We start from the raw sequence: 23,175 nt of genomic DNA, 5'->3' as shown, positions 1-23,175 counted from the left end.
GCTAAACAAACATTCCTCAACATCGTGTTAAGTACCCCAATTAAACTCCCATTCCACATTCGAAACACGGGGAGCAGGGCAGATCCCGTGATAAGGAACCCTCAGCACACCTGGGGAGTTCTGCTCCCGGAGGAAAAAACAACCGACAAGTGAAAACCAGAGAGACTTTTGTGCAACACCAACAGCAGTTTAATGTCAGAGGGAAGAGCAACAACCGAGGGCAGGGAATCCAGGCGATCCAGGGGCAGCAGGGGTTGCAGAACTCGGGCTCCGGGAGCGGGGACCAGCTCAGGACCAGGATTAGCCAGGGATGGAGGGGTCCGGGCACAGAGAGGGGATGGAGGGCTGAGGGAATCCTGAGGGGATGGAGGGCTCAGGGCACAGAGAGGGGATGGAGGGCTCAGGGTGTCCAGAGGGGATGCAGGGCTCAGGGCACAGCCAGGGCTGCTGGGCACACTCAGCTGCCGCTGCCAGCAGCTCCTGCCAGCTGTCCCCATGGCCCGGGCCGGGCTCCAGGGCTGGCACTGCCAAGGGGGCTTTAGAAAACCCCACAGCTCCCGCGGCGGGACCTGCCCCATCTCTGGGAGCCAGGCAGGGAATAGCCCAGGCCCCGCGAGGAGAAGCCGGAGCTGTAGGACCTCCCGCAATTGCCAAAGGAGCCCCCATAGCCCCCAAGGGAGCCCCCATAGCCCCCGAGGGAGCCACCATAGCCCCCAAAGGAGCCCCCATAGCCAGTGTCACCTCCATAACCCAGGGAACGGCCGTAGCCAAGGGAGCCCCCATATCCCAGGGAGTCCCCATAGCCCTGCGAGCCCCCATAGCCCCCACAGCTTCCCAGGCCAAAGGAGCCCCCATAGCCCCTGGAGCCCCCATAGCCCTGGGAGCCCCCATAGCCTGAGAAACCCCCATAGCCCAGGGAGCCCCCATAGCCCCCATAACCTCCCAGGCCAAAGGAGCCCCTATAACCACGGGAGCCCCCTAACCCAAAGGAACCCCCATAGCCTTGGGAACCTCCATAACCTCCAGACCCAAAGGAGCCCCCATAGCCAGAGGAGCCCCCCAAGGCCAGGGGGCCCCCATAACCCCCAGATCCTCCCAGCCCAAAGGAGCCCCCATAGCCCTGGGAGCTGTGGGAGCTGAAGGAACGCCCCGGCAAGGCTGGGCCCGATGATCCCACAACGCTCTCCTGGGGGAAGGTGCTGAGCACGGGGCCCGGGATGGTCACCACCACCGGCGGGGGCAGGATCAGGGCTCTGGAGTCGGGGCACTGCTGCACACACGGCTCGTTGGAGCTCTCGGCGATGGGCTGGGGGCAGCTGACGCCGCACGACTCGCTGGAGTAGGACATCCTTCTGTGCTGGGAGGCTGCAACGCACAGCAGGAAGGACTTTAAAGCTAAACGGGCTGAGAAGAATCGAAATTAAGCTCTGTGGGTCAAATATCAGAGGGAAACAGGTAAATTCAAAGGGGATATCAAAGAAATCTCATTATTGTATTAGCCTTCGTCTCACCACGATCATCCTCGCAAGAGAAATTCTTTGCTGGATAAATTAAACAAACTTGTAGCAATTCAGTCAAAGGTGTGCGACCAGCAAGAAAGAAGCCAAGAGGAGGAGGAAAGAAGCCACATTGACTTTATGCAGTAATTCAGATTTTATGGGGATCAGTGCCACTGCTTACCTTGTTCGCTGCAGGGATGGGAGCAGGAGCAGTGGATGAAGGGCTGTGGGTGATGTGAGCTTTTATATCCTCCTCAAAGCCACCCTCTGAGCCTCCCGTCCTCGTTTATTACAAAACCAACGCCGCAGTGGGCGCTTCCATTCTGTCACCTCAGCAGTGTCCCTCCCAGACTCGCGTGGCTGTGACACAACCGCTTATGGCAATCAGCTCCCTCTGAGGGCGATCCGAGGGGATTTGAGGAACTTGGGGCTCAAGGGTGGTCATGGGGTCATCGGTTAAAGCCAGTCCTGCTTGAGTCCAATTTTAATGTCCTGTTAAATCGGGACATTTTAATGGCCATGGTAACCATGGTGTGGAGCCCTTTGTGGTGCCACCTTCGCCAGGTGAAGTTCGCCCAACTGGACCTAAAATTGTGGCTCTGAGAGGACATAAATTCTCCTGGTAGCTGAGTAGGGACCTGAAAAAGTTGTCCCCAAAGAGGCAGAAATTGGTACAGGCAGAAGGCATCTCGGCCTAAAGCTAATTCCAAACATTTCTCTATTTCATTTGAAATCTCGAATTCCAGAAGTTCAGTTCGAAATACATTAAAAATTTTCTTTCTTCCCACCCCTGAAGTCCTGACCACTGCAGAAAAAAGAGAGAATTTAATAAAGTAGTAATAAAGTAAAAATATATTGTAGTAATAAAATAAAAATATATTTTATTAGGATGAGTCTGGGACATCCTGCAGTTATTTCTTTTCTTCCCTCTTGCAATTGTTTTCTAATTTTATGACATTGCAAAAGAGAGGCAATAAATTACCTCTAAATTGTAAAATAGCTCTGTTTGTGAAGTGTCATCAGGATTTGCTGATAATAATGAGAGGTACTGGAGGATAATGACTTTAAGCTGCCTCACAAATACTCATTAATAGTCAGTGCTTGCAATTTCTGTTATTATCCTATTAAATGGAGGCTGGGAGTTATGAGGATTTGTTCTGAGTTAGGAGCTCCCTTGTTATGAAACAGCATCATTTAAAAATATCAATCAATGTCACTCCTCTTGATTCCTTAATCAGCATTTGATTAATAATTTCAGTGCTGGCAATGACTTAATTTTCATTCCTGAGCTGAAATTCTTTATTTCATTACCTGTTAATATGTTTGGGATGACTATGACAAGTACATCATCTGCCATATCGAGTGCAGCTTCCTCTTAATTTATGAGGCAGCATTTCGCTGAAATATCTTAAATTTTAGGGGAGAAATTAAAGCATGATTGCAAATTATCTGAGTTTTCAGGCTTAACTGTGAATGTTCTGCACAAAAGGGGTCTCAAACTGATGTTCCAAAATCTCAGCTCTTGGAGTCTCGCCTGTAAATATTTTGTCCATGAAATTGTGCCTCGTGACACAGAGCCCTCAGCTCATGCGTCTCTGAACTGACGCTCCTGCCCCACTTTTGGGCGCTGACATTTCCGTGTTCGTGTCCAGCACACCAAATATGAATTTCCTGCGGGCATTCACAAAGCCTCTCATGGTCCTGGAAGGATCTGGAACATCCCCCAAGTGTCACTGCCTCCGTGACATTCCAAAGCCAGCAGGGAATGGAGCAACAGAGCCCAGCTTGGAACTGCTGAGCGATTAATGGCATTTGAGCTGCAAACTCAGATAAAAACCCCTCATGTTTCTAAAGCATTTGGAGATAATTGATATTTTCTTCATTTCTCAGACCCATCTCCCTCTTTTTGTGCGACTCCCGTGGATTTTCACGGGATCCACTTTTAGTTTAAAAGATGAAGTTAATTAATCTGAACTCATCGAACCCAAAGACAGCGCTCGTGATGGGGATTATTACCTCATCATTCACCAGCTCGATGCCCTCAAGTCTGTCCTGACCTGGCCTCACGCCCGTTTTTCGCGCGTGGGGAGTGGCAGTGCAAAGCCAGCAGAATTAAATCCCTCCGTGTGAGGGTTGTTCTGTGTGGCACTGGAGGCACGGAGGGCGTTTTGTCCTTGTAAGCACTTTGGGAAATGTATAAAAGCTGCCACCACTCTGAGCCTCTCCATCCACTTCTCCGGAGTTATTCGCCTTGGTGAACAGGGTAAGTCCGATTTGAGCTCCTCTATCCTTCTCTTTTCCCCAATCAATTCTTTCACGTTATGGGTTGGCAGATTTAAAAACTGTGGGTCTCAGGAGGCTGTTGTAGAATTAAATGTGAATTTTCGCCATGCCACTTGGAATAACCATTTCCAGGCATTTTAGGTACAGTGCCTGATAGTAAAATTTAAAAATATCTGAGTGACCATTCCCACCTTATGGGAATATAAGGGCAAATTTTCCAGTTTGGAAGCTGAGGGCTACTTGGGAAAGGATATAAAACTACAAAAATTGCTGCTATGTACCTGACACTTCTAAACTTCCTATAGATACATTGCTAGATTTCAGTCAGACTTCATAAATTTATAAAGAGATAAAACCAGACTTGTCACAGTGCAAGAAGTGCCACCAGAGATGACACCAGATGTTTTTATCGGTGTGTGACATCTTGGGGACCTTGACAGCAGCCAGAATGTGATTTTTGTGGCCAGATGAAGGCCAGATTTGGAAAGCAACAAACTCTGGGCTCTCACATTTTCCATGTCAAAGCACAGGCAGAGTAAAGTGGAAATTTCTGGATCTGAAACCTTTCTCCTTCTGTGTGTTGCAGCCTCCCAGCACAGAAGGATGTCCTACTCCAGCGAGTCGTGCGGCGTCAGCTGCCCCCAGCCCATCGCCGAGAGCTCCAACGAGCCGTGTGTGCAGCAGTGCCCCGACTCCAGAGCCCTGATCCTGCCCCCGCCGGTGGTGGTGACCATCCCGGGCCCCGTGCTCAGCACCTTCCCCCAGGAGAGCGTTGTGGGATCATCGGGCCCAGCCTTGCCGGGGCGTTCCTTCAGCTCCCGCAGCTCCCAGGGCTATGGGGGCTCCTTTGGGCTGGGGGGATCTGGGGGTTATGGGGGCCCCCTGGCCTTGGGGGGCTCCTCTGGCTATGGGGGCTCCTTTGGGTCTGGAGGTTATGGGGGCTCCCTGGGCTATGGGGGCTCCCTTGGATATGGGGGCGCCCGGGGCTATGGGGGTTTCTCAGGCTATGGGGGCTCCCTTGGCTATGGGGGCTCCAGGGGCTATGGGGGCTCCTTTGGCCTGGGAAGCTGTGGGGGCTATGGGGGCTCGCAGGGCTATGGGGACTCCCCTGGGATATGGGGGCTCCCTTGGCTACGGCCGTTCCCTGGGTTATGGAGGTGACACTGGCTATGGGGGCTCCTTTGGGGGCTATGGTGGCTCCCTCGGGGGCTATGGTGGCTCCTTCGGGGGCTATGGGGGCTCCCTTGGGGGCTATGGGGGCTCCTTTGGCAATTGCGGGAGGTCCTACAGCTCCGGCTTCTCCTCGCGGGGCCTGGGCTATTCCCTGTCTGGCTCCCAGAGATGGGGCAGGTCCCGCCGCGGGAGCTGTGGGGTTTTCTAAAGCCCCCTTGGCAGTGCCAGCCCTGGAGCCCGGCCCGGGCCATGGGGACAGCGGGCAGGAGCTGCTGGCAGCGGCAGCTGAGTGTGCCCAGCAGCCCTGGCTGTGCCCTGAGCCCTCCATCCCCTCTGGACACCCTGAGCCCTCCATCCCCTCTCTGTGCCCTGAGCCCTCCATCCCTGGCTAATCCTGGTCCTGAGCTAGTCCCCGCTCCCAGAGCCCGAGTTCTGCATCCCCTGCTGCCCCTGGATCGCCTGGATTCCCTGCCCTCGGTTGTTGCTCTTCCCTCTGACATTAAACCGCTGTTGGTGTTGCACAAAAGTCTCTCTGGTTTTCATTTGTCCTTGTTTATCTCTGGGGGGATATTCCCTCTTGTGCTGGGAGGAGATGCCTGGAGTTCCTCACTTGGCCAAGGCCCTTGGGTCTTTGTCATTTGGGAAAAGGAGGCAGAGAGACAGGAATTGGATGCAGGAAAACTTTATTGTCCCAAGCAGGACAGGAAGGGCAGGGAGAGGGAGGGCGGTCAGGCCGTGGGCAGGCCGGGTGTCACGGGCTGCAGGAGGCCAGGGCAGCTTGTGCAGAGCTCAGCTCCTCCATGCTGGGCTGAGGCGGCGCCAGGGCCTTTGGGGCTGTTGCTGGCGGCTCTAGCAGGGCCCGCAGGTGTCCCAGAGCTTCTTGCTGTAGCGGGGCAGGGCGCAAGGGCTGCAGGCGGGAGCAGCGTAGGCTCTGCCAAAGGTGCAGAGGCCCCCGAGGCCTGGGTGGCGCCCGGCGCCATAGAGGCCGCCCAGCCCCAGGGGAGCCGGCAAAGGCCGGTGCTCCGAGGAGCCCACCACGGCCTGCTGGGGGAAGGAGCTGAGGATGGGGCCGGGGAAGGTGACCACCACGGGCGGGGGCTGGATGAAGGCAGACGAGTCGGGGCACTGGCGGGCGCACAGCTCGTTGCAGCTCTCAGCGATGGGCTGGGGCACAGCCACGCTGCTCCTGGGTGGGCACAGGTCGTAGCAGGACATCTTGGGGTTAGAGCGATGAGGCTGAAAGGGAATTCAGAAAAACGGGGGTTAGAACAGACATGGGGATCTCCCAATTCAGCAGCGGCCTGTTCCCAGACTTTCCACCACCCCTGACTGACCAAAGTCACACAGCTTTGCCCGCCCTGCCCAGGGCTGGCCTTGTGCCCTGCAGCCCCCTCAGAGCCCTGACCCCCACACCCCCAGACCTCACAATCCCTTCCCAAGTCCCTGTGCCTGGCATGGCTCTGTCTATCCTGGCCAAGGGGTCATAGCAGGACATCTTGCAGGGCTCAGGCTTGGTTTGCAACAAATAGAGACGTAAAAACTATAAAAACTCAGAAGCTGATGAGAGAAATTTTCAACATGAGTGAAATCACTGTGTTGTGGTTTGTCTTGATCGTCATGCTGAACACCCACTGAGCACCTTAATAAAAACATTCCTGTGTAAAACCATCCCCAGAATAACCAGACCTCATAGACTGATCTTTGTTCTGGCCCCACGTGGTTGTGTCGTTCAGCTTTTGGAAATGCCTACCCTGAAGAACAATATAGTCCCATCTCCCATTAATTTCCCCAAAATTAGGAAGTTGTGAAGATCTGGGGACTCCCAAATCCCCCATTTCCCATTGGTTTCATTAAGAGTAACTCCAGACAGAATTTATGTAAAGCTCTTCTAAATCTCAGCATTCCTAAAGAAATCTTCTACAACTGCTCTGGTACAGGCTCTGATTAAATAAATAGAAAGGAATTAAAAATTCATACTCACTAAGCTCCTCAAGGCGAATGAGGTGAGAGAAGTGTCTGGATGGACCCAGGCACTGGAGCTTATATAGAGGATCCCAACATTCCTGAGGGCTTGGAATCTTGCTTGGACCGGGGGTTCTGCCTGAAATAAATTGTTTACCAGCTTTGAGTCACAAAAGTTCGGAGTTTGTGGCAGTTCTGATTTCATTCTCATTCTCCTATCGTGTGATGTCGGAGTTTCACCATCCTGATTTCTTTAATCTCGGGTCTTAATTGGTGCTGGCAACTCCTGGCATCATTAGAGTGACCTCACTGGAATTACCATGTTCATTAAGCTGACTCCACATGTTGCTTCTTCCTTTACAACCTTGTCATGAGCTTGTCTGCTCCAAGATTTTGTAACACTCATCTTTGGCTGACATGGACATTTTTCCTTAACAGCCCTTTAAAATTATCTGATAAATCAATTAGAAGCAGAAACCAGCTTATTCCAGAACTACCCAGGAATAAATGTGTTTTCCAGCCCTAATTAAAGAGACCTTGTTGGTCAGAGATGGATTTGAGGGGTCATGAATATCTGCTGAGATCATCCAGGACACTCAGCAATTCCCCAATAGCTTTCCATTGAGAGGAAGGTTTGGAATCAATCCCACATAAAAATCACTTTGTTTAACTAAGAAGGTTTTAGTGGGAAATGAAATTCAGTTTTAAAAGGGTCGATTGTGCTGAATGTTCCCAGATCAAGTGCTGTGATTCCAATTTTGAGGAAAAACCAAAGAGGCAGATCAAGGTTCTTCTTTAATGTCGTGGGTGCAGTCTCTTATCAAGAGTGTTCTGGCCCTTCTTGAGAAAAATACTTTGCAATGATTTCACAAACATTCATTATCTGCTGTTCAGCCCAGCTAATGTTTGGTGTTGTATGACATGAGTGATTTAGACGTTTCACTCTTACACAACCCCAGTTGCTTTAATGTGCAGGAAACAAGGTGGTGCCTGCCATTACTTTAATTAAATCATTATTTGTGCCATTGGAAGTCAAGGGTTAATGATTAATGCTGCTCTTCTTTTCCTTCTTTAAAAAAAATCCAGATCTGTGGTTGAATCCTCTGTGAGTTTAAGATTCCACCTTTGCTGTATTTGCCTTATTTCAAGCTATATTTTCCATTAAAAAAATGAATATTTGTGATTATATATATTTTTTTGTGATTTTTCAGAGCACAACTTTTAGTTCTTCACTTGTATCCAGTACATTTTACAGACTCTTCTTGCTATTCCTGAGAAATCCCCTCAGAGATCAAATATCTGCTCTAAATTCCTACTCTGAAGATTGGCTGTTGTGGTCCAGGTTCGTGCCAATATTTTCATTTTCTCTGCAGGTGAAAAAGGATTTGGGTTTAGGTTTGTGTTTTGTTTGTTGCCCCAGCAAATTCCTCTGTATTTGCTGAAGGGGAAGGAAAAAAAGCGATTCTCTAAGCACAGAAGGGGATTGAGTGGTTCCCACATCGCCCAGCCTGGGGGGCATTTCCTTGCCTTGATTTATATTTTACAAAAATCGAACAGAGCAAGTTGTGCTTCATCCCTGGCACATACTCCCTTCAAATCCAACCCCTTTTGATGGGCTGCATCAAAACCCCCGTGGGCAGCAGGGGAGGGGAGATTCTGCCCCGCTCAGGTGAGACCTCACCTGCAGAGCTGCCCCAGCTCCGGATCCCAGCCCAGGGAGGACCCGGAGCTGCTGGAGAGAGCCCAGAGGAGGCTCCAGGATGAGCCGAGGGATGGAGCAGCTCTGCTGGGAGGAAAGGCTCAGAGAACTGGGATTGTTCTGTTTGGAGAAGGGGAAGCCCTGTGGTGACCTCGCTGTGGCCTTGCAGGACCTGAAGGGGCTACAAGAAACAAGGGGAGAGGCAATTCCCAAGGGATGGAGTGACAGGACAAGGGGGAATGGGTTCAGACTGACAGGGAGGAGATTCAGATGGGATTTTGGGGATAAATTCCTCCCTGTGAACATGGAGATGCCCTGGCACAGGATAGTCCATGGCTGTCCCATCCCTGGCAGTGTCCAAGGCCAGGCTGGACAGGGCTTGCAGCAACCTGGGGTGGTGGAAGATGTCCCTGCCCATGGCAGGGCGTGGAACGAGATGAATTTAAGATCCCTTCCCACCCAAACCATTCCATGATTCTGTGATTGCCTCTCTGTATTAAAAACACCGTGATTTCAACACTCTCTGGACTACAAAATGTATTTGGAGGGGTCCCTGTGAGAAAAAAAAAACCTCTAAGCACAGATTTTCTGAGGAACAAGGGCTGTGAGAGCACTTGGGAAGCACTGAGCAGTGATCTCTGCTCTCTGTTTTGTTGTTTTGTAGCCCTTGCATGTCCCAGGGCTGAGTAACAGCGCCCAAAGCAGGGAGGAGCTGCCAGGCACCTCAGCCCTGATCAGATCGTTGGTAGCCGCTGGGTTTGGCCAGGCCGGGCCCTGCCCTGCTCTTACTTTCCCTTTTGTGTCATCCAGGGCAGGGTGTTCCTCTCAGAGTGGCTCCAGCACTCCCAGGCCCTCTTCAGAGATTTAAACAACCAGAAATGGTCAAGTTGAATAGCTCTGTTGTGAGCAGGTAAGACCTCAGGATAATTTAAAATAAAAAAAGGTGAAAATGCAAAAATTCGATGCATGAAAGATTTATTGCAGGAACAACTTGAATAAATCACGGAGCGTACAAAGGAAAACGTCGGAAAAGGAGAGGTACAAAGAGAATTGAAAAAATAAAATGAAATTTTTTAACTCATGCAGTTGGCAAGAGGCAGAGCTAAATAAATGCAAGTAACACATGAGGCTGATATAACCAACACAGACAATAAAGGTCAAAGATAAGTAAAGAACAATGAAATTGTTACACACAAAAAATTCACAAAAGACAACATTAGGGATTAGATCTTCAAATTGGACACAAAGTAAAATACAAATCTTAGGAAAAGAAAAGCCTTAAACGAAAGAGCAATGGCGGAAACAATGGAGATGAACAAGATCTAGATTGACCATTGCTGACAGATAAAAAAAGATGCCGGGATGAGTCTAGCAGGGCCCGCAGGTGTCCCAGAGCTTCTTGCTGTAGCGGGGCAGGGCGCAAGGGCTGCAGGCGGGAGCAGCGTAGGCTCTGCCAAAGGTGCAGAGGCCCCCCGAGGCCTGGGTGGCGCCGGCGCCGTAGAGGCTGCCCAGCCCCAGGGGAGCCGGCAAAGGCCGGTGCTCGGAGGAGCCCACCACGGCCTGCTGGGGAAGGAGCTGAGGATGGGGCCGGGGAAGGTGACCACCACGGGCGGGGGCTGGATGAAGGCAGACGAGTCGGGGCACTGGCGGGCGCACAGCTCATTGCAGCTCTCAGCGATGGGCTGGGGCACAGCCACGCTGCTCCTGGGCGGGCACAGCTCAGCGCTGCTCCTTGGTGGGCACAGGTCGTAGCAGGACATCTTGGCGTGGGATGCGAGGGTGCTCTGCAAGAGAGGGCAGCCGTGGCAGGAGAGCAGCCAAGGGCAGCGCCCGAGCCACAGCCCAGGGTGCCAGGGATCCATGATCAGAAGCGCTGGCACACTTACCCTTGTTCCCGAGGAGGAGAAGGTGGCCAGGGCAGTGCTTGCTGCAGTCTGGCCCAGGCAGGGCTTTTATAGCAGCCCCGGCATTGCTCAGCTCCAGCCTGGCCAATCTGTACAGGGGACACTCCCTGCTGCTGCTGCTGCTGCTGCTGCTGCTGCTGACACCAGGGCTGTGCGGCCCCTGCCCCTCCCTGAGTCAGCATCCCCCAGGTGCCAGCCCAGCACATCCCACTGCCCAAGCCATCTGGTCCTTCCTGCCACGTCAGATCCTTGATAACCGGGATGGCACCATGGAATGGGCTACAGATTGGCCAGGCTGGAGCTGAGCAATGCCGGGGCTGCTATAAAAGCCCTGCCTGGGCCAGACTGCAGCAAGCACTGCCCTGGCCACCTTCTCCTCCTCGGGAACAAGGGTAAGTGTGCCAGCGCTTCTGATCATGGATCCCTGGCACCCTGGGCTGTGGCTCGGGCGCTGCCCTGGGCTGCTCTCCTGCCACGGCTGCCCTCTCTTGCAGAGCACCCTCGCATCCCACGCCAAGATGTCCTGCTACGACCTGTGCCCACCCAGGAGCAGCGCTGAGCTGTGCCCGCCCAGGAGCAGCGTGGCTGTGCCCCAGCCCATCGCTGAGAGCTGCAACGAGCTGTGCGCCCGCCAGTGCCCCGACTCATCTGCCTTCATCCAGCCCCCGCCCGTGGTGGTCACCTTCCCCGGCCCCATCCTCAGCTCCTTCCCCCAGCAGGCCGTGGTGGGCTCCTCCGGAGCACCGGCCTTTGCCGGCTCCCTGGGGCTGGGCGGCCTCTACGGCGCCGGCGCCACCCAGGCCTCGGGGGGCCTCTGCACCTTTGGCAGAGCCTACGCTGCTCCCGCCTGCAGCCCTTGCGCCCTGCCCCGCTACAGCAAGAAGCTCTGGGACACCTGCGGGCCCTGCTAGAGCCGCCAGCAACAGCCCCAAAGGCCCTGGCGCCGCCTCAGCCCAGCATGGAGGAGCTGAGCTCTGCACAAGCTGCCCTGGCCTCCTTCAGCCCGTGACACCCGGCCTGCCCGCGGCCTGGCCGCCCTCCCTCTCCCTGCCCCTCCCACCCTTCTTGACTCAATAAAATTTTCCTGCATCCAATTTCTTTTTCTGTGCCTTTGTTTCCCTAGTCACTGACTACCTCTGGGGATGGGAGCGTTCCAAGACTGGGGGGGGAAAGGCGTTCGTGACAAAACTTAAAACTGAAGGGGACAGCAACAGTCATAAAGGGAAGGGAATGTAACATTGGTGGTTAATTGGAGAAGAAAATGGCATCAAAGGGGAAGTGGATGGTTATGGCTCAGAGAAGTGGGAATGCTTCAGGGATGAAGGAGCCAGTAAAGGCGAAGGAGAAGGAAAAGGACAAGGACAAGGACAAGGACAAGGACAAGGACAAGGACAAGACAAGGACAAGGACAAGGACAAGGACAAGGACAAGGACATGGATCATCACAAGAACAAGACAAGGACATGGGGCTGCAAGGAGTCTGCCTGAAGACAGACAGATCCCCGGCTCACAGGCCCTGATACCAGGGTTGTTACCGTTCTGCAGCCATGCTGGCAGTGAGTAGGATTGTCCCGGGACCTGGGAGCCATCCACTAGCAAAGGCTGTCAGAGCTCCAGCACCTCTGTATAAACTCTGGCTCTGCTAATGGACCTGGGAAAGAAATCACAGAGGAATTTCCCTGTCCATCTGCCCTCTACATTAAATTTCATTCTCATCAGCTCTTTGTCATAGTCTTTGTCTTTGTCTTCGTCTTTGTCTTTGCCTTTGTCTTCAACATTCTCTTTCTCTTTCTCTATCTCTTTCTCTTTCTTTGGATATCTTTGTCTGCTTTCATCTTGTATTCTGTTTCCTCTTCTCCTTCTCCTTCTCCTACTCCTCCTCCCTCTAAGCCAAACCCTTGCCACACTACTTTATCTCCTGATTGCCTTTCCTCTTTAATCTCATTTTCTTCTCCACTCTACCGTCCGCTGTCCCCATCCCTCATCTCTTTCACCTTCCACTTCCCCATCCATTTTCCATAGCCCCTGGCTGCCCCAGCATCACCATTTCTCCTCCCGCTCTTAGAACTCCCCCATGCCCAGAAGTACTCATCATTGCAGAAAAGGAGAAAAAGAGACAGGAATTGGATGCAGGAAAATTTTATTGAGCCCCGAGGGGTAGGAGAGGAAGGAAGGGGGACGATGGACAGGCCGCAGGCAGGTCGGGTGTCACAGGCTGCAGGAGGCCAGGGCAGCTTGTGCAGAGCTCAGCTCCTCCATGCTGGGCTGAGGCAGCGCCAGGGCCTTTGGGGCTGTTGCTGGCGGCTCTAGCAGGGCCCGCAGGTGTCCCAGAGCTTCTTGCTGTAGCGGGGCAGGGCGCAAGGGCTGCAGGCGGGAGCAGCGTAGGCTCTGCCAAAGGTGCAGAGGCCCCGAGGCCTGGGTGGCGCCGGCGCCGTAGAGGCCGCCCAGCCCCAGGGGAGCCGGCAAAGCCGGTGCTCGGAGGAGCCCACCACGGCCTGCTGGGGGAAGGAGCTGAGGATGGGGCGGGGAAGGTGACCACCACGGGCGGGGGGCTGGATGAAGGCAGACGAGTCGGGGCACTGGCGGGCGCACAGCTCGTTGCAGCTCTCAGCGATGGGCTGGGGCACAGCCACGCTGCTCCTGGGCGGGCACAGCTCAGCGCTGCTCCTGGGTGGGCACAGGTCATAGGAGGACATCTTGGCGTGGGATGCGAGGGTGCTCTGCAAGAGAGGGCAGCCGTGGCAGGAGAGCAGCCCAGGGCAGCGCCCGAGCCACAGCCCAGGGTGCCAGGGATCCATGATCAGAAGCGCTGGCACACTTACCCTTGTTCCCGAGGAGGAGAAGGCGGCCAGGGCAGTGCTTGCTGCAGTCTGGCCCAGGCAGGGCTTTTATAGCAGCCCCGGCATTGCTCAGCTCCAGCCTGGCCAATCTGCACAGGGGACACTCCCTGCTGCTGCTGCTGCTGCTGCTGCTGCTGCTGCTGCTGCTGCTGCTGCTGCTGCTGACACCAGGGCTGTGCGGCCCCTGCCCCTCCCTGAGTCAGCATCCCCCAGGTGCCAGCCCAGCACATCCCGCTGCCCGAGCCATCTTGTCCTTCCTGCCACGTCAGATCCTTGATAGCAGGGATGACACTTAGGTTAGAGGAACACCTGTCAGGGGCTGGAGTGTGTGGGGCAGGAATGGCAGAAGCCCTCAAGATGAAGGGCATCTGTGCATCACAGGAGAGCCCAGCAGAAGCAGACCCATCTGCCTGCAGTCAGTGCTCAGGGGTTTCCATGAGACTGGGAACAAAAACTTCTACTGTCAGGCCTGATCTTTGCATGGCAAAGAGCAGAGATGTCCATCTGGCCCAGGCTGATTCCAGCCCTGCCCCACCCCTTTGGACCATTAAAGGTGTTCCTGGAGCCCATCCCTGGGTGCCATCCCTGCTATCAAGGATCTGACGTGGCAGGAAGGACCAGATGGCTCGGGCAGCGGGATGTGCTGGGCTGGCACCTGGGGATGCTGACTCAGGGAGGGGCAGGGGCCGCACAGCCCTGGTGTCAGCAGCAGCAGCAGCAGCAGCAGCAGGGAGTGTCCCCTGTGCCGATTGGCCAGGCTGGAGCTGAGCAATGCCGGGGCTGCTATAAAAGCCCTGCCTGGGCCAGACTGCAGCAAGCACTGCCCTGGCCACCTTCTCCTCCTCGGGAACAAGGGTAAGTGTGCCAGCGCTTCTGATCATGGATCCCTGGCACCCTGGGCTGTGGCTCGGGCGCTGCCCTGGGCTGCTCTCCTGCCACAGCTGCCCTCTCTTGCAGAGCAGCCTCGCATCCCACGCCAAGATGTCCTGCTACGACCTGTGCCCACCCAGGAGCAGCGCTGAGCTGTGCCCGCCCAGGAGCAGCGTGGCTGTGCCCCAGCCCATCGCTGAGAGCTGCAACGAGCTGTGCGCCCGCCAGTGCCCCGACTCATCTGCCTTCATCCAGCCCCCGCCCGTGGTGGTCACCTTCCCCGGCCCCATCCTCAGCTCCTTCCCCCAGCAGGCCGTGGTGGGCTCCTCCGGAGCACCGGCCTTTGCCGGCTCCCTGGGGCTGGGCGGCCTCTACGGCGCCGGCGCCACCCAGGCCTCGGGGGGCCTCTGCACCTTTGGCAGAGCCTACGCTGCTCCCGCCTGCAGCCCTTGCGCCCTGCCCCGCTACAGCAAGAAGCTCTGGGACACCTGCGGGCCCTGCTAGAGCCGCCAGCAACAGCCCCAAAGGCCCTGGCGCTGCCTCAGCCCAGCATGGAGGAGCTGAGCTCTGCACAAGCTGCCCTGGCCTCCTGCAGCCCGTGACACACGGCCTGCACGCGGCCTGACTGCCCTCCCGCTCCCTGCCCGTCGTGCCCTTCCTGGCTCAATAAAGTTCTCCTGCATCCATTTCCTGTCTCTTTGCCTCCTTTTCCAAAACAAGGAAGTCCAGGGGCATGGGGGAGTTCCAATAGTGGGAGAGAAAATGGTGTGTAGGGATGGCCAGGGGCAATGGAATATGGAATTCAAATAGGAAAGAGATGAGGGACATGGACAGAGCGCCATAATGAGGAGAAGGAAATTAAGCCAAAATGGACACAAAATCAAAAGACAGAGGACGTTGGGAAGGGGCTGGATTAGGAGACTGAGGCGAAGGGGTAGAAGGAGAAGGATGAGAAGGATGAGAAGGACGAGAAACACAAGAAGGACAAGGGGAAGGAGAAGTCAGATGAAGAGAAGGTGAAGAGGAAGGAGGAGGAGAAGAAGAGGAAAGACAACACAGAGAAAAAAATGAGAGGAATTAGAAGAAGGAGAAGAGGAAAGAGAAGATGTGAAACACGAGTTTGGAGAAATATAAAGAAGATAGACTAAGCCATCGCAAGGAAAGGAGAAGGAGTTGATTACAAGGAAATTTAATATTCAGGGAAGAGTGAGGTTGAAGTCTCTCTCTGATTTGTGTCCCAGGTCCATTAGCAGAGCCATGGTGACATAGAGGGGCTGGAGCTCTGGTAGCCTTTGCCCCAGGTTGGCTCCGAGCATCCGTGCCAAACCCAGTCATGGCAACAAAGCTGCAGGTCCATGAGAGCTCTGGGTACCATGGCCAGCAAGCCAGGGGATCTGTCTGTCTTCAGGCAGAGTGCTCTGAGCACCTTCTCCTTGTCCTTGTCCTTGTCCTTGTCCTTGTCCTTGTCCTTGTCCTTGTCCTTCTCCTTCTCCTTCTCCTTCTCCTTCTCGTCCTTCTTCTTCTTCTTCTTCTCCTTCTTCTCCTTCTCCTTGTCCTTATCGTCCTTCTTCTTCTTCTTCTCCTTTCCCTTACCATTCTTCTCTGTCTCCTAACCTCACCAGTGCCCCCAGATATCCTTCGTATCCGTCCATTTCCACTTTGATTTCATTTTCATCTCCACTTTAACCTACAGTGTCCCATCCCGACTTCTGTATAACCTTCCCTTTCCTCTTCCACATTCCATTCCCTCATTACCCATTGGTGATGCTCTCCCGGCATCACCAATCAATTCCCTTTCCACTCTTGGAACTCCCCCATCCCCAGGGGTATTTATGACTGCAGAAAAGGAGGCAAAGGGACAGGAATTGGATGCAGGAAAACTTTATTGTCCCAAGCAGGGCAGGAGGGGCAGGGAGAGGGAGGGCGGTCAGGCCGCGGGCAGGCCGGGTGTCACGGGCTGCAGGAGGCCAGGGCAGCTTGTGCAGAGCTCAGCTCCTCCATGCTGGGCTGAGGCGGCGCCAGGGCCTTTGGGGCTGTTGCTGGCGGCTCTAGCAGGGCCCGCAGGTGTCCCAGAGCTTCTTGCTGTAGCGGGGCAGGGCGCAAGGGCTGCAGGCGGGAGCAGCGTAGGCTCTGCCAAAGGTGCAGAGGCCCCCCGAGGCCTGGGTGGCGCCGGCGCCCGTAGAGGCCGCCCAGCCCCAGGGAGCCGGCAAAGGCCGGTGCTCCGGAGGAGCCACCACGGCCTGCTGGGGGAAGGAGCTGAGGATGGGGCCGGGGAAGGTGACCACCACGGGCGGGGGCTGGATGAAGGCAGACGAGTCGGGGCACTGGCGGGCGCACAGCTCGTTGCAGCTCTCAGCGATGGGCTGGGGCACAGCCACGCTGCTCCTGGGCGGGCACAGCTCAGCGCTGCTCCTGGGTGGGCACAGGTCGTAGCAGGACATCTTGGCGTGGGATGCGAGGGTGCTCTGCAAGAGAGGGCAGCCGTGGCAGGAGAGCAGCCCAGGGCAGCGCCCGAGCCACAGCCCAGGGTGCCAGGGATCCATGATCAGAAGCGCTGGCACACTTACCCTTGTTCCCGAGGAGGAGAAGGTGGCCAGGGCAGTGCTTGCTGCAGTCTGGCCCAGGCAGGGCGTTTTATAGCAGCCCCGGCATTGCTCAGCTCCAGCCTGGCCAATCTGCACAGGGGACACTCCCTGCTGCTGCTGCTGCTGCTGCTGCTGCTGCTGCTGCTGCTGCTGCTGCTGCTGCTGACACCAGGGCTGTGCGGCCCCTGCCCCTCCCTGAGTCAGCATCCCCCAGGTGCCAGCCCAGCACATCCCGCTGCCCGAGCCATCTTGTCCTTCCTGCCACGTCAGATCCTTGATAGCAGGGATGGCACCCAGGGATGGGCTCCAGGAACACCTTTAATGGTCCAAAGGGGTGGGGCAGGGCTGGAATCAGCCTGGGCCAGATGGACATCTCTGCTCTTTGCCATGCAAAGATCAGGCCTGACAGTAGAAGTTTTTGTTCCCAGTCTCATGGAAACCCCTGAGCATTGACTGCAGGCAGATGGGTCTGCTTCTGCTGGGCTCTCCTGTGATGCACAGATGCCCTTCATCTTGAGGGCTTCTGCCATTCCTGCCCCACACACTCCAGCCCCTGACAGGTGTTCCTCTAACCTAAGTGTCATCCCTGCTATCAAGGATCTGACGTGGCAGGAAGGACAAGATGGCTCGGGCAGCGGGATGTGCTGGGCTGGCACCTGGGGGATGCTGACTCAGGGAGGGGCAGGGGCCGCACAGCCCTGGTGTCAGCAGCAGCAGCAGCAGCAGCAGCAGCAGCAGCAGCAGGGAGTGTCCCCTGTGCAGATTGGCCAGGCTGGAGCTGAGCAATGCCGGGGCTGCTATAAAAGCCCTGCCTGGGCCAGACTGCAGCAAGCACTGCCCTGGCCACCTTCTCCTCCTCGGGAACAAGGGTAAGTGTGCCAGCGCTTCTGATCATGGATCCCTGGCACCCTGGGCTGTGGCTCGGGCGCTGCCCTGGGCTGCTCTCCTGCCACGGCTGCCCTCTCTTGCAGAGCACCCTCGCATCCCACGCCAAGATGTCCTGCTACGACCTGTGCCCACCCAGGAGCAGCGCTGAGCTGTGCCCGCCCAGGAGCAGCGTGGCTGTGCCCCAGCCCATCGCTGAGAGCTGCAACGAGCTGTGCGCCCGCCAGTGCCCCGACTCGTCTGCCTTCATCCAGCCCCCGCCCGTGGTGGTCACCTTCCCCGGCCCCATCCTCAGCTCCTTCCCCAGCAGGCCGTGGTGGGCTCCTCCGAGCACCGCCTTTGCCGGCTCCCTGGGGCTGGGCGGCCTCTACGGCGCCGGCGCCACCCAGGCCTCGGGGGGCCTCTGCACCTTTGGCAGAGCCTACGCTGCTCCCGCCTGCAGCCCTTGCGCCCTGCCCCGCTACAGCAAGAAGCTCTGGGACACCTGCGGGCCCTGCTAGAGCCGCCAGCAACAGCCCCAAAGGCCCTGGCGCCGCCTCAGCCCAGCATGGAGGAGCTGAGCTCTGCACAAGCTGCCCTGGCCTCCTGCAGCCCGTGACACCCGGCCTGCCCGCGGCCTGACCGCCCTCCCTCTCCCTGCCCCTCCTGCCCTTCTTGGCTCAATAAAGTTTTCCTGCATCCAATTTCTGTTTTTTTGTGTCGTTTTCTCAAGTCATGAAGACCCGTTGGTATGGGGGTGTTTCAAGCGTGGGAGGGGAAATGGTGATGCTGGGATGGCCACAGGGAATGGAAAATGGAAGAGGAATGGTTAGGTTATACAGAAAATTGGGTAGGTCATCGGAGGTTGAAATTGAGATGAAAATCAAATCAAAGTGGAAGTGGAAGGATATGAATGAGGACTTTGGGCACTGGAGGTTTTAGGAGAGAAAGAACTAGGAGGAGTAGAATGATGCACCATACAAGAAATAGAGGGAGGAGGAGAAGAAGGAGAAGGAGAATTAGAAGGACTAGGACAAGGACACCGACAATGACAAGGACATGGAGCTCCAAGCATTCTGCTTGAAGACAGACAGATCACCCCCCCCACCTGCAGTCCATGAGACCAGGAGCTCTTACACACATGCAGTTTTGTTGGTAAGAGAGTTGCTTGGTAATGGTAATGGGCCGGGCAATGGAGCTGGGACCCATCCCAGGGCAATGGCTACCAGAGCAACAGCCCCTCTGTGCCACCATACCACCGCTAAAGGACCTGGGACAGAAATGAGAGAAGAGATCCCCCCTTCCTTCACTCTTCCCTGTACATTAAATTTCCATGTCATCAACTTCATCTCCTTCCCCTGCTGTGTTTTAGTCTATCATCTTTATATTTTGCAAAATCCTTTTTTTCACCTTTTTTCTTTCCTCTTCTCGTTCTTCTACTTCCTCTTGTCTTTCTTCTTCGCGTTCTCTTTCCTCTTCTTATCCTCCTTCTCCTCCGTCATCTTCTCCTTCTTCTTCGTCTGACTTCTCCTTCCCCTTGTCCTTCTAGTGTTTCTCATCCTTCTCCTCCTTCTCATCCTTCTTGTCCTTCTTCTCTATCTCTTAACCAAAACCCTTCCCAACATTCTGTATCTTTTCATTTAGTGTCTATTTTGGTTCCATTTTCTTGCCCACATTACTGTTCTCAGTCCCTGTCCCTCATCTCTTTTCACTTCCCCTTCCATCTTCCATTGCCCCCTGGCCATCCCCAACACAGTTTCCCCTCCTACTCTTGGATCTCCCCCATGCCCCTTAGAGGTTCTTTGTGTTCAGAAAAGGAGACAAAGAAACAAAAATTGGATGCAGGAAAACTTTATTGAGCCAAGCAGGGGCAGGAGAGGGGGAGAGGGAGGGCGGTCAGCGGCGGGCAGGCCGGGTGTCACGGGCTGCAGGAGGCCAGGGGCAGCTTTGTGCAGAGCTCAGCTCCTCCCATGCTGGGCTGGCGGCGCCAGGGCCTTTGGGGCTGTTGCTGGCGGCTCTAGCAGGGCCGCAGGTGTCCCAGAGCTTCTTGCTGTAGCGGGGCAGGCGCAAAGGGCTGCAGGCGGGGAGCAGCGTAGGCTCTGCCAAAGGTGCAGAGGCCCCCGAGGCCTGGGTGGCGCCGGCGCCGTAGAGGCCGCCCAGCCCCAGGGGCGGCGGCAAAGCCGGTGCTCCGGAGGGAGCCCTCCACGGCCTGCTGGGGAAGGGAGCTGAGGATGGGGCCGGGAAGGTGACCACCACGGGGGGGGGCTGGATGAAGGCAGATGAGTCGGGGCACTGGCGGGCGCACAGCTCGTTGCAGCTCTCAGCGATGGGCTGGGGCACAGCCACGCTGCTCCTGGGCGGGCACAGCTCAGCGCTGCTCCTGGGTGGGCACAGGTCGTAGCAGGACATCTTGGCGTGGGATGCGAGGGTGCTCTGCAAGAGAGGGCAGCGTGGCAGGAGAGCAGCCCAGGGCAGCGCCCGAGCCACAGCCCAGGGTGCCAGGGATCCATGATCAGAAGCGCTGGCACACTTACCCTTGTTCCCGAGGAGGAGAAGGTGGCCAGGGCAGTGCTTGCTGCAGTCTGGCCCAGGCAGGGCTTTTATAGCAGCCCCGGCATTGCTCAGCTCCAGCCTGGCCAATCTGCACAGGGGACACTCCCTGCTGCTGCTGCTGCTGCTGCTGCTGCTGCTGCTGACACCAGGGCTGTGCGGCCCCTGCCCCCCCCTGAGTCAGCATCCCCAGGTGCCAGCCCAGCACATCCCGCTGCCCGAGCCATCTTGTCCTTCCTGCCACGTCAGATCCTTGATAACCGGGATGGCACCATGGAATAGGGGAGGGGCAGGGGGCTCAGCCTTTCTGTCAGCAGCAGCACCAGCAGCAGCAGCAGCAGCAGCAGCAGCACCAGCAGCAGAAGCAGGAAAGAGCCCCCCCTACAGATTGGCCAGGCTGGAGCTGAGCAATGCCGGGGCTGCTATAAAAGCCCTGCCTGGGCCAGACTGCAGCAAGCACTGCCCTGGCCACCTTCTCCTCCTCGGGAACAAGGGTAAGTGTGCCAGCGCTTCTGATCATGGATCCCTGGCACCCTGGGCTGTGGCTCGGGCGCTGCCCCGGGCTGCTCTCCTGCCACGGCTGCCCTCTCTTGCAGAGCACCCTCGCATCCCACGCCAAGATGTCCTGCTACGACCTGTGCCCACCCAGGAGCAGCGCTGAGCTGTGCCCGCCCAGGAGCAGCGTGGCTGTGCCCCAGCCCATCGCTGAGAGCTGCAACGAGCTGTGCGCCCGCCAGTGCCCCGACTCATCTGCCTTCATCCAGCCCCCGCCCGTGGTGGTCACCTTCCCCGGCCCCATCCTCAGCTCCTTCCCCCAGCAGGCCGTGGTGGGCTCCTCCGGAGCACCGCCTTTGCCGCTCCCCTGGGGGCTGGGCGGCCCTACGGCGCCGGCGCCACCCAGGCCTCGGGGGCCTCTGCACCTTTGGCAGAGCCTACGCTGCTCCCGCCTGCAGCCCTTGCGCCCTGCCCCGCTACAGCAAGAAGCTCTGGGACACCTGCGGGCCCTGCTAGAGCCGCCAGCAACAGCCCCAAAGGCCCTGGCGCCACCTCAGCCCAGCATGGAGGAGCTGAGCTCTGCACAAGCTGCCCTGGCCTCCTTCAGCCCGTGACACCCGGCCTGCCCGCGGCCTGGCCGCCCTCCCTCTCCCCTGCCCCTCCCACCCTTCTTGACTCAATAAAATTTTCCTGCATCCAATTTCTTTTTCTGTGCCTTTGTTTCCCTAGTCATGACTACCTCTGGGGATGGGAGCGTTCCAAGACTGGGGGGGAAAGGCGCTCGGGGACAAAAACTTAAAACTGAAGGGGACAGCAACAGTCATAAAGGGAAGGGAATGTAACATTGGTGGTTAATTGGAGAAGAAAATGGCATCAAAGGGGAAGTGGATGGTTATGGCTCAGAGAAGTGGGAATGCTTCAGGGATGAAGGAGCCAGTAAAGGCGAAGGAGAAGGAAAAGGACAAGGACAAGGACAAGGACAAGGACAAGGACAAGGACAAGACAAGGACAAGGACAAGGACAAGGACAAGGACAAGGACATGGATCATCACAAGAACAAGACAAGGACATGGGGCTGCAAGGAGTCTGCCTGAAGACAGACAGATCCCCGGCTCACAGGCCCTGATACCAGGGTTGTTACCGTTCTGCAGCCATGCTGGCAGTGAGTAGGATTGTCCCGGGACCTGGGAGCCATCCACTAGCAAAGGCTGTCAGAGCTCCAGCACCTCTGTATAAACTCTGGCTCTGCTAATGGACCTGGGAAAGAAATCACAGAGGAATTTCCCTGTCCATCTGCCCTCTACATTAAATTTCATTCTCATCAGCTCTTTGTCATAGTCTTTGTCTTTGTCTTCGTCTTTGTCTTTGCCTTTGTCTTCAACATTCTCTTTCTCTTTCTCTATCTCTTTCTCTTTCTTTGGATATCTTTGTCTGCTTTCATCTTGTATTCTGTTTCCTCTTCTCCTTCTCCTTCTCCTACTCCTCCTCCCTCTAAGCCAAACCCTTGCCACACTACTTTATCTCCTGATTGCCTTTCCTCTTTAATCTCATTTTCTTCTCCACTCTACCGTCCGCTGTCCCCATCCCTCATCTCTTTCACCTTCCACTTCCCCATCCATTTTCCATAGCCCCTGGCTGCCCCAGCATCACCATTTCTCCTCCCGCTCTTAGAACTCCCCCATGCCCAGAAGTACTCATCATTGCAGAAAAGGAGAAAAAGAGACAGGAATTGGATGCAGGAAAATTTTATTGAGCCCCGAGGGGTAGGAGAGGAAGGAAGGGGGACGATGGACAGGCCGCAGGCAGGTCGGGTGTCACAGGCTGCAGGAGGCCAGGGCAGCTTGTGCAGAGCTCAGCTCCTCCATGCTGGGCTGAGGCGGCGCCAGGGCCTTTGGGGCTGTTGCTGGCGGCTCTAGCAGGGCCCGCAGGTGTCCCAGAGCTTCTTGCTGTAGCGGGGCAGGGCGCAAGGGCTGCAGGCGGGAGCAGCGTAGGCTCTGCCAAAGGTGCAGAGGCCCCCCGAGGCCTGGGTGGCGCCGGCGCCGTAGAGGCCGCCCAGCCCCAGGGAGCCGGCAAAGGCCGGTGCTCCGGAGGAGCCCACCACGGCCTGCTGGGGGAAGGAGCTGAGGATGGGGCCGGGGAAGGTGACCACCACGGGCGGGGGCTGGATGAAGGCAGACGAGTCGGGGCACTGGCGGGCGCACAGCTCGTTGCAGCTCTCAGCGATGGGCTGGGGCACAGCCACGCTGCTCCTGGGCGGGCACAGCTCAGCGCTGCTCCTGGGTGGGCACAGGTCATAGGAGGACATCTTGGCGTGGGATGCGAGGGTGCTCTGCAAGAGAGGGCAGCCGTGGCAGGAGAGCAGCCCAGGGCAGCGCCCGAGCCACAGCCCAGGGTGCCAGGGATCCATGATCAGAAGCGCTGGCACACTTACCCTTGTTCCCGAGGAGGAGA

At 56.4% G+C, this 23,175-nt stretch overlaps 5 protein-coding genes and 7 pseudogenes across 5 annotated transcripts; 5 read left to right on the top strand and 7 right to left on the bottom strand.

Moving 5' to 3' along the window:
* Positions 1-538: 538 nt before the first annotated feature.
* LOC115913291 (scale keratin-like) lies at positions 539-1,348 on the bottom strand. The gene is made up of 2 exons (XM_030965249.1): positions 976-1,348; positions 539-894 (listed from the first exon to the last, which is right to left on the bottom strand). Exons 1-2 carry the CDS (start codon positions 1,346-1,348, stop codon positions 539-541), a joined length of 729 nt encoding a protein of 242 aa, XP_030821109.1.
* Positions 1,349-4,385: 3,037 nt separating this feature from the next.
* LOC115913292 (scale keratin-like) lies at positions 4,386-5,163 on the top strand. The gene is made up of 2 exons (XM_030965250.1): positions 4,386-4,810; positions 4,893-5,163. Exons 1-2 carry the CDS (start codon positions 4,386-4,388, stop codon positions 5,161-5,163), a joined length of 696 nt encoding a protein of 231 aa, XP_030821110.1.
* Positions 5,164-5,804: 641 nt separating this feature from the next.
* Positions 5,805-6,176, bottom strand: LOC115913293 (scale keratin-like). Its single transcript, XM_030965251.1, has one exon. The coding sequence runs from the start codon at positions 6,168-6,170 to the stop codon at positions 5,805-5,807; it is 366 nt and encodes a 121-aa protein (XP_030821111.1). The 5' UTR covers positions 6,171-6,176.
* A 3,808-nt stretch (positions 6,177-9,984) lies between these two features.
* Positions 9,985-10,408, bottom strand: LOC115913426 (annotated as a pseudogene).
* A 598-nt stretch (positions 10,409-11,006) lies between these two features.
* Positions 11,007-11,431, top strand: LOC115913411 (annotated as a pseudogene).
* Positions 11,432-12,826: 1,395 nt separating this feature from the next.
* LOC115913198 lies at positions 12,827-13,216 on the bottom strand (annotated as a pseudogene).
* A 965-nt stretch (positions 13,217-14,181) lies between these two features.
* Positions 14,182-14,734, top strand: LOC115913414 (scale keratin-like; the record flags this gene model as incomplete). The annotated part of the gene is made up of 2 exons (XM_030965435.1): positions 14,182-14,219; positions 14,323-14,734. Coding segments are annotated over 2 exons (450 nt in total), but the record flags the coding sequence as incomplete, so codon positions are not given.
* Positions 14,735-16,278: 1,544 nt separating this feature from the next.
* Positions 16,279-16,703, bottom strand: LOC115913425 (annotated as a pseudogene).
* A 1,075-nt stretch (positions 16,704-17,778) lies between these two features.
* Positions 17,779-18,200, top strand: LOC115913424 (annotated as a pseudogene).
* A 1,375-nt stretch (positions 18,201-19,575) lies between these two features.
* On the bottom strand, positions 19,576-20,120 carry LOC115913197 (annotated as a pseudogene).
* Positions 20,121-20,849: 729 nt separating this feature from the next.
* Positions 20,850-21,240, top strand: LOC115913196 (annotated as a pseudogene).
* A 1,396-nt stretch (positions 21,241-22,636) lies between these two features.
* Positions 22,637-23,029, bottom strand: LOC115913195 (scale keratin-like). Its single transcript, XM_030965120.1, has one exon. The coding sequence runs from the start codon at positions 23,027-23,029 to the stop codon at positions 22,637-22,639; it is 393 nt and encodes a 130-aa protein (XP_030820980.1).
* Between the last annotated feature and the right edge of the window lie 146 nt (positions 23,030-23,175).

Source organism: Camarhynchus parvulus, chromosome 25 (assembly GCF_901933205.1).
Source record: "Camarhynchus parvulus chromosome 25, STF_HiC, whole genome shotgun sequence".
In the NCBI taxonomy this organism is placed as follows: Eukaryota; Metazoa; Chordata; class Aves; order Passeriformes; family Thraupidae; genus Camarhynchus; species Camarhynchus parvulus.
Note: the sequence above shows the minus strand (reverse complement) of the source record. Positions and strands in the feature narration are given on the sequence as shown.

Coding starts and splice junctions, on each gene's coding strand:
- LOC115913195 (XM_030965120.1), bottom strand. CDS start 23,029: ATGTCCTCCTATGACCTGTGCCCACCCAGGAGCAGCGCTGAGCTGTGC.
- LOC115913292 (XM_030965250.1), top strand. CDS start 4,386: ATGTCCTACTCCAGCGAGTCGTGCGGCGTCAGCTGCCCCCAGCCCATC. Junction 4,811..4,892: donor GGGGGCTCCCTTGGCTATGG/GGGCTCCAGGGG, acceptor GGGGACTCCCCT/GGGATATGGGGGCTCCCTTG.
- LOC115913293 (XM_030965251.1), bottom strand. CDS start 6,170: ATGTCCTGCTACGACCTGTGCCCACCCAGGAGCAGCGTGGCTGTGCCC.
- LOC115913291 (XM_030965249.1), bottom strand. CDS start 1,348: ATGTCCTACTCCAGCGAGTCGTGCGGCGTCAGCTGCCCCCAGCCCATC. Junction 895..975: donor GGGTTCCTTTGGGTTAGGGG/GCTCCCGTGGTT, acceptor GGGGTTTCTCAG/GCTATGGGGGCTCCCAGGGC.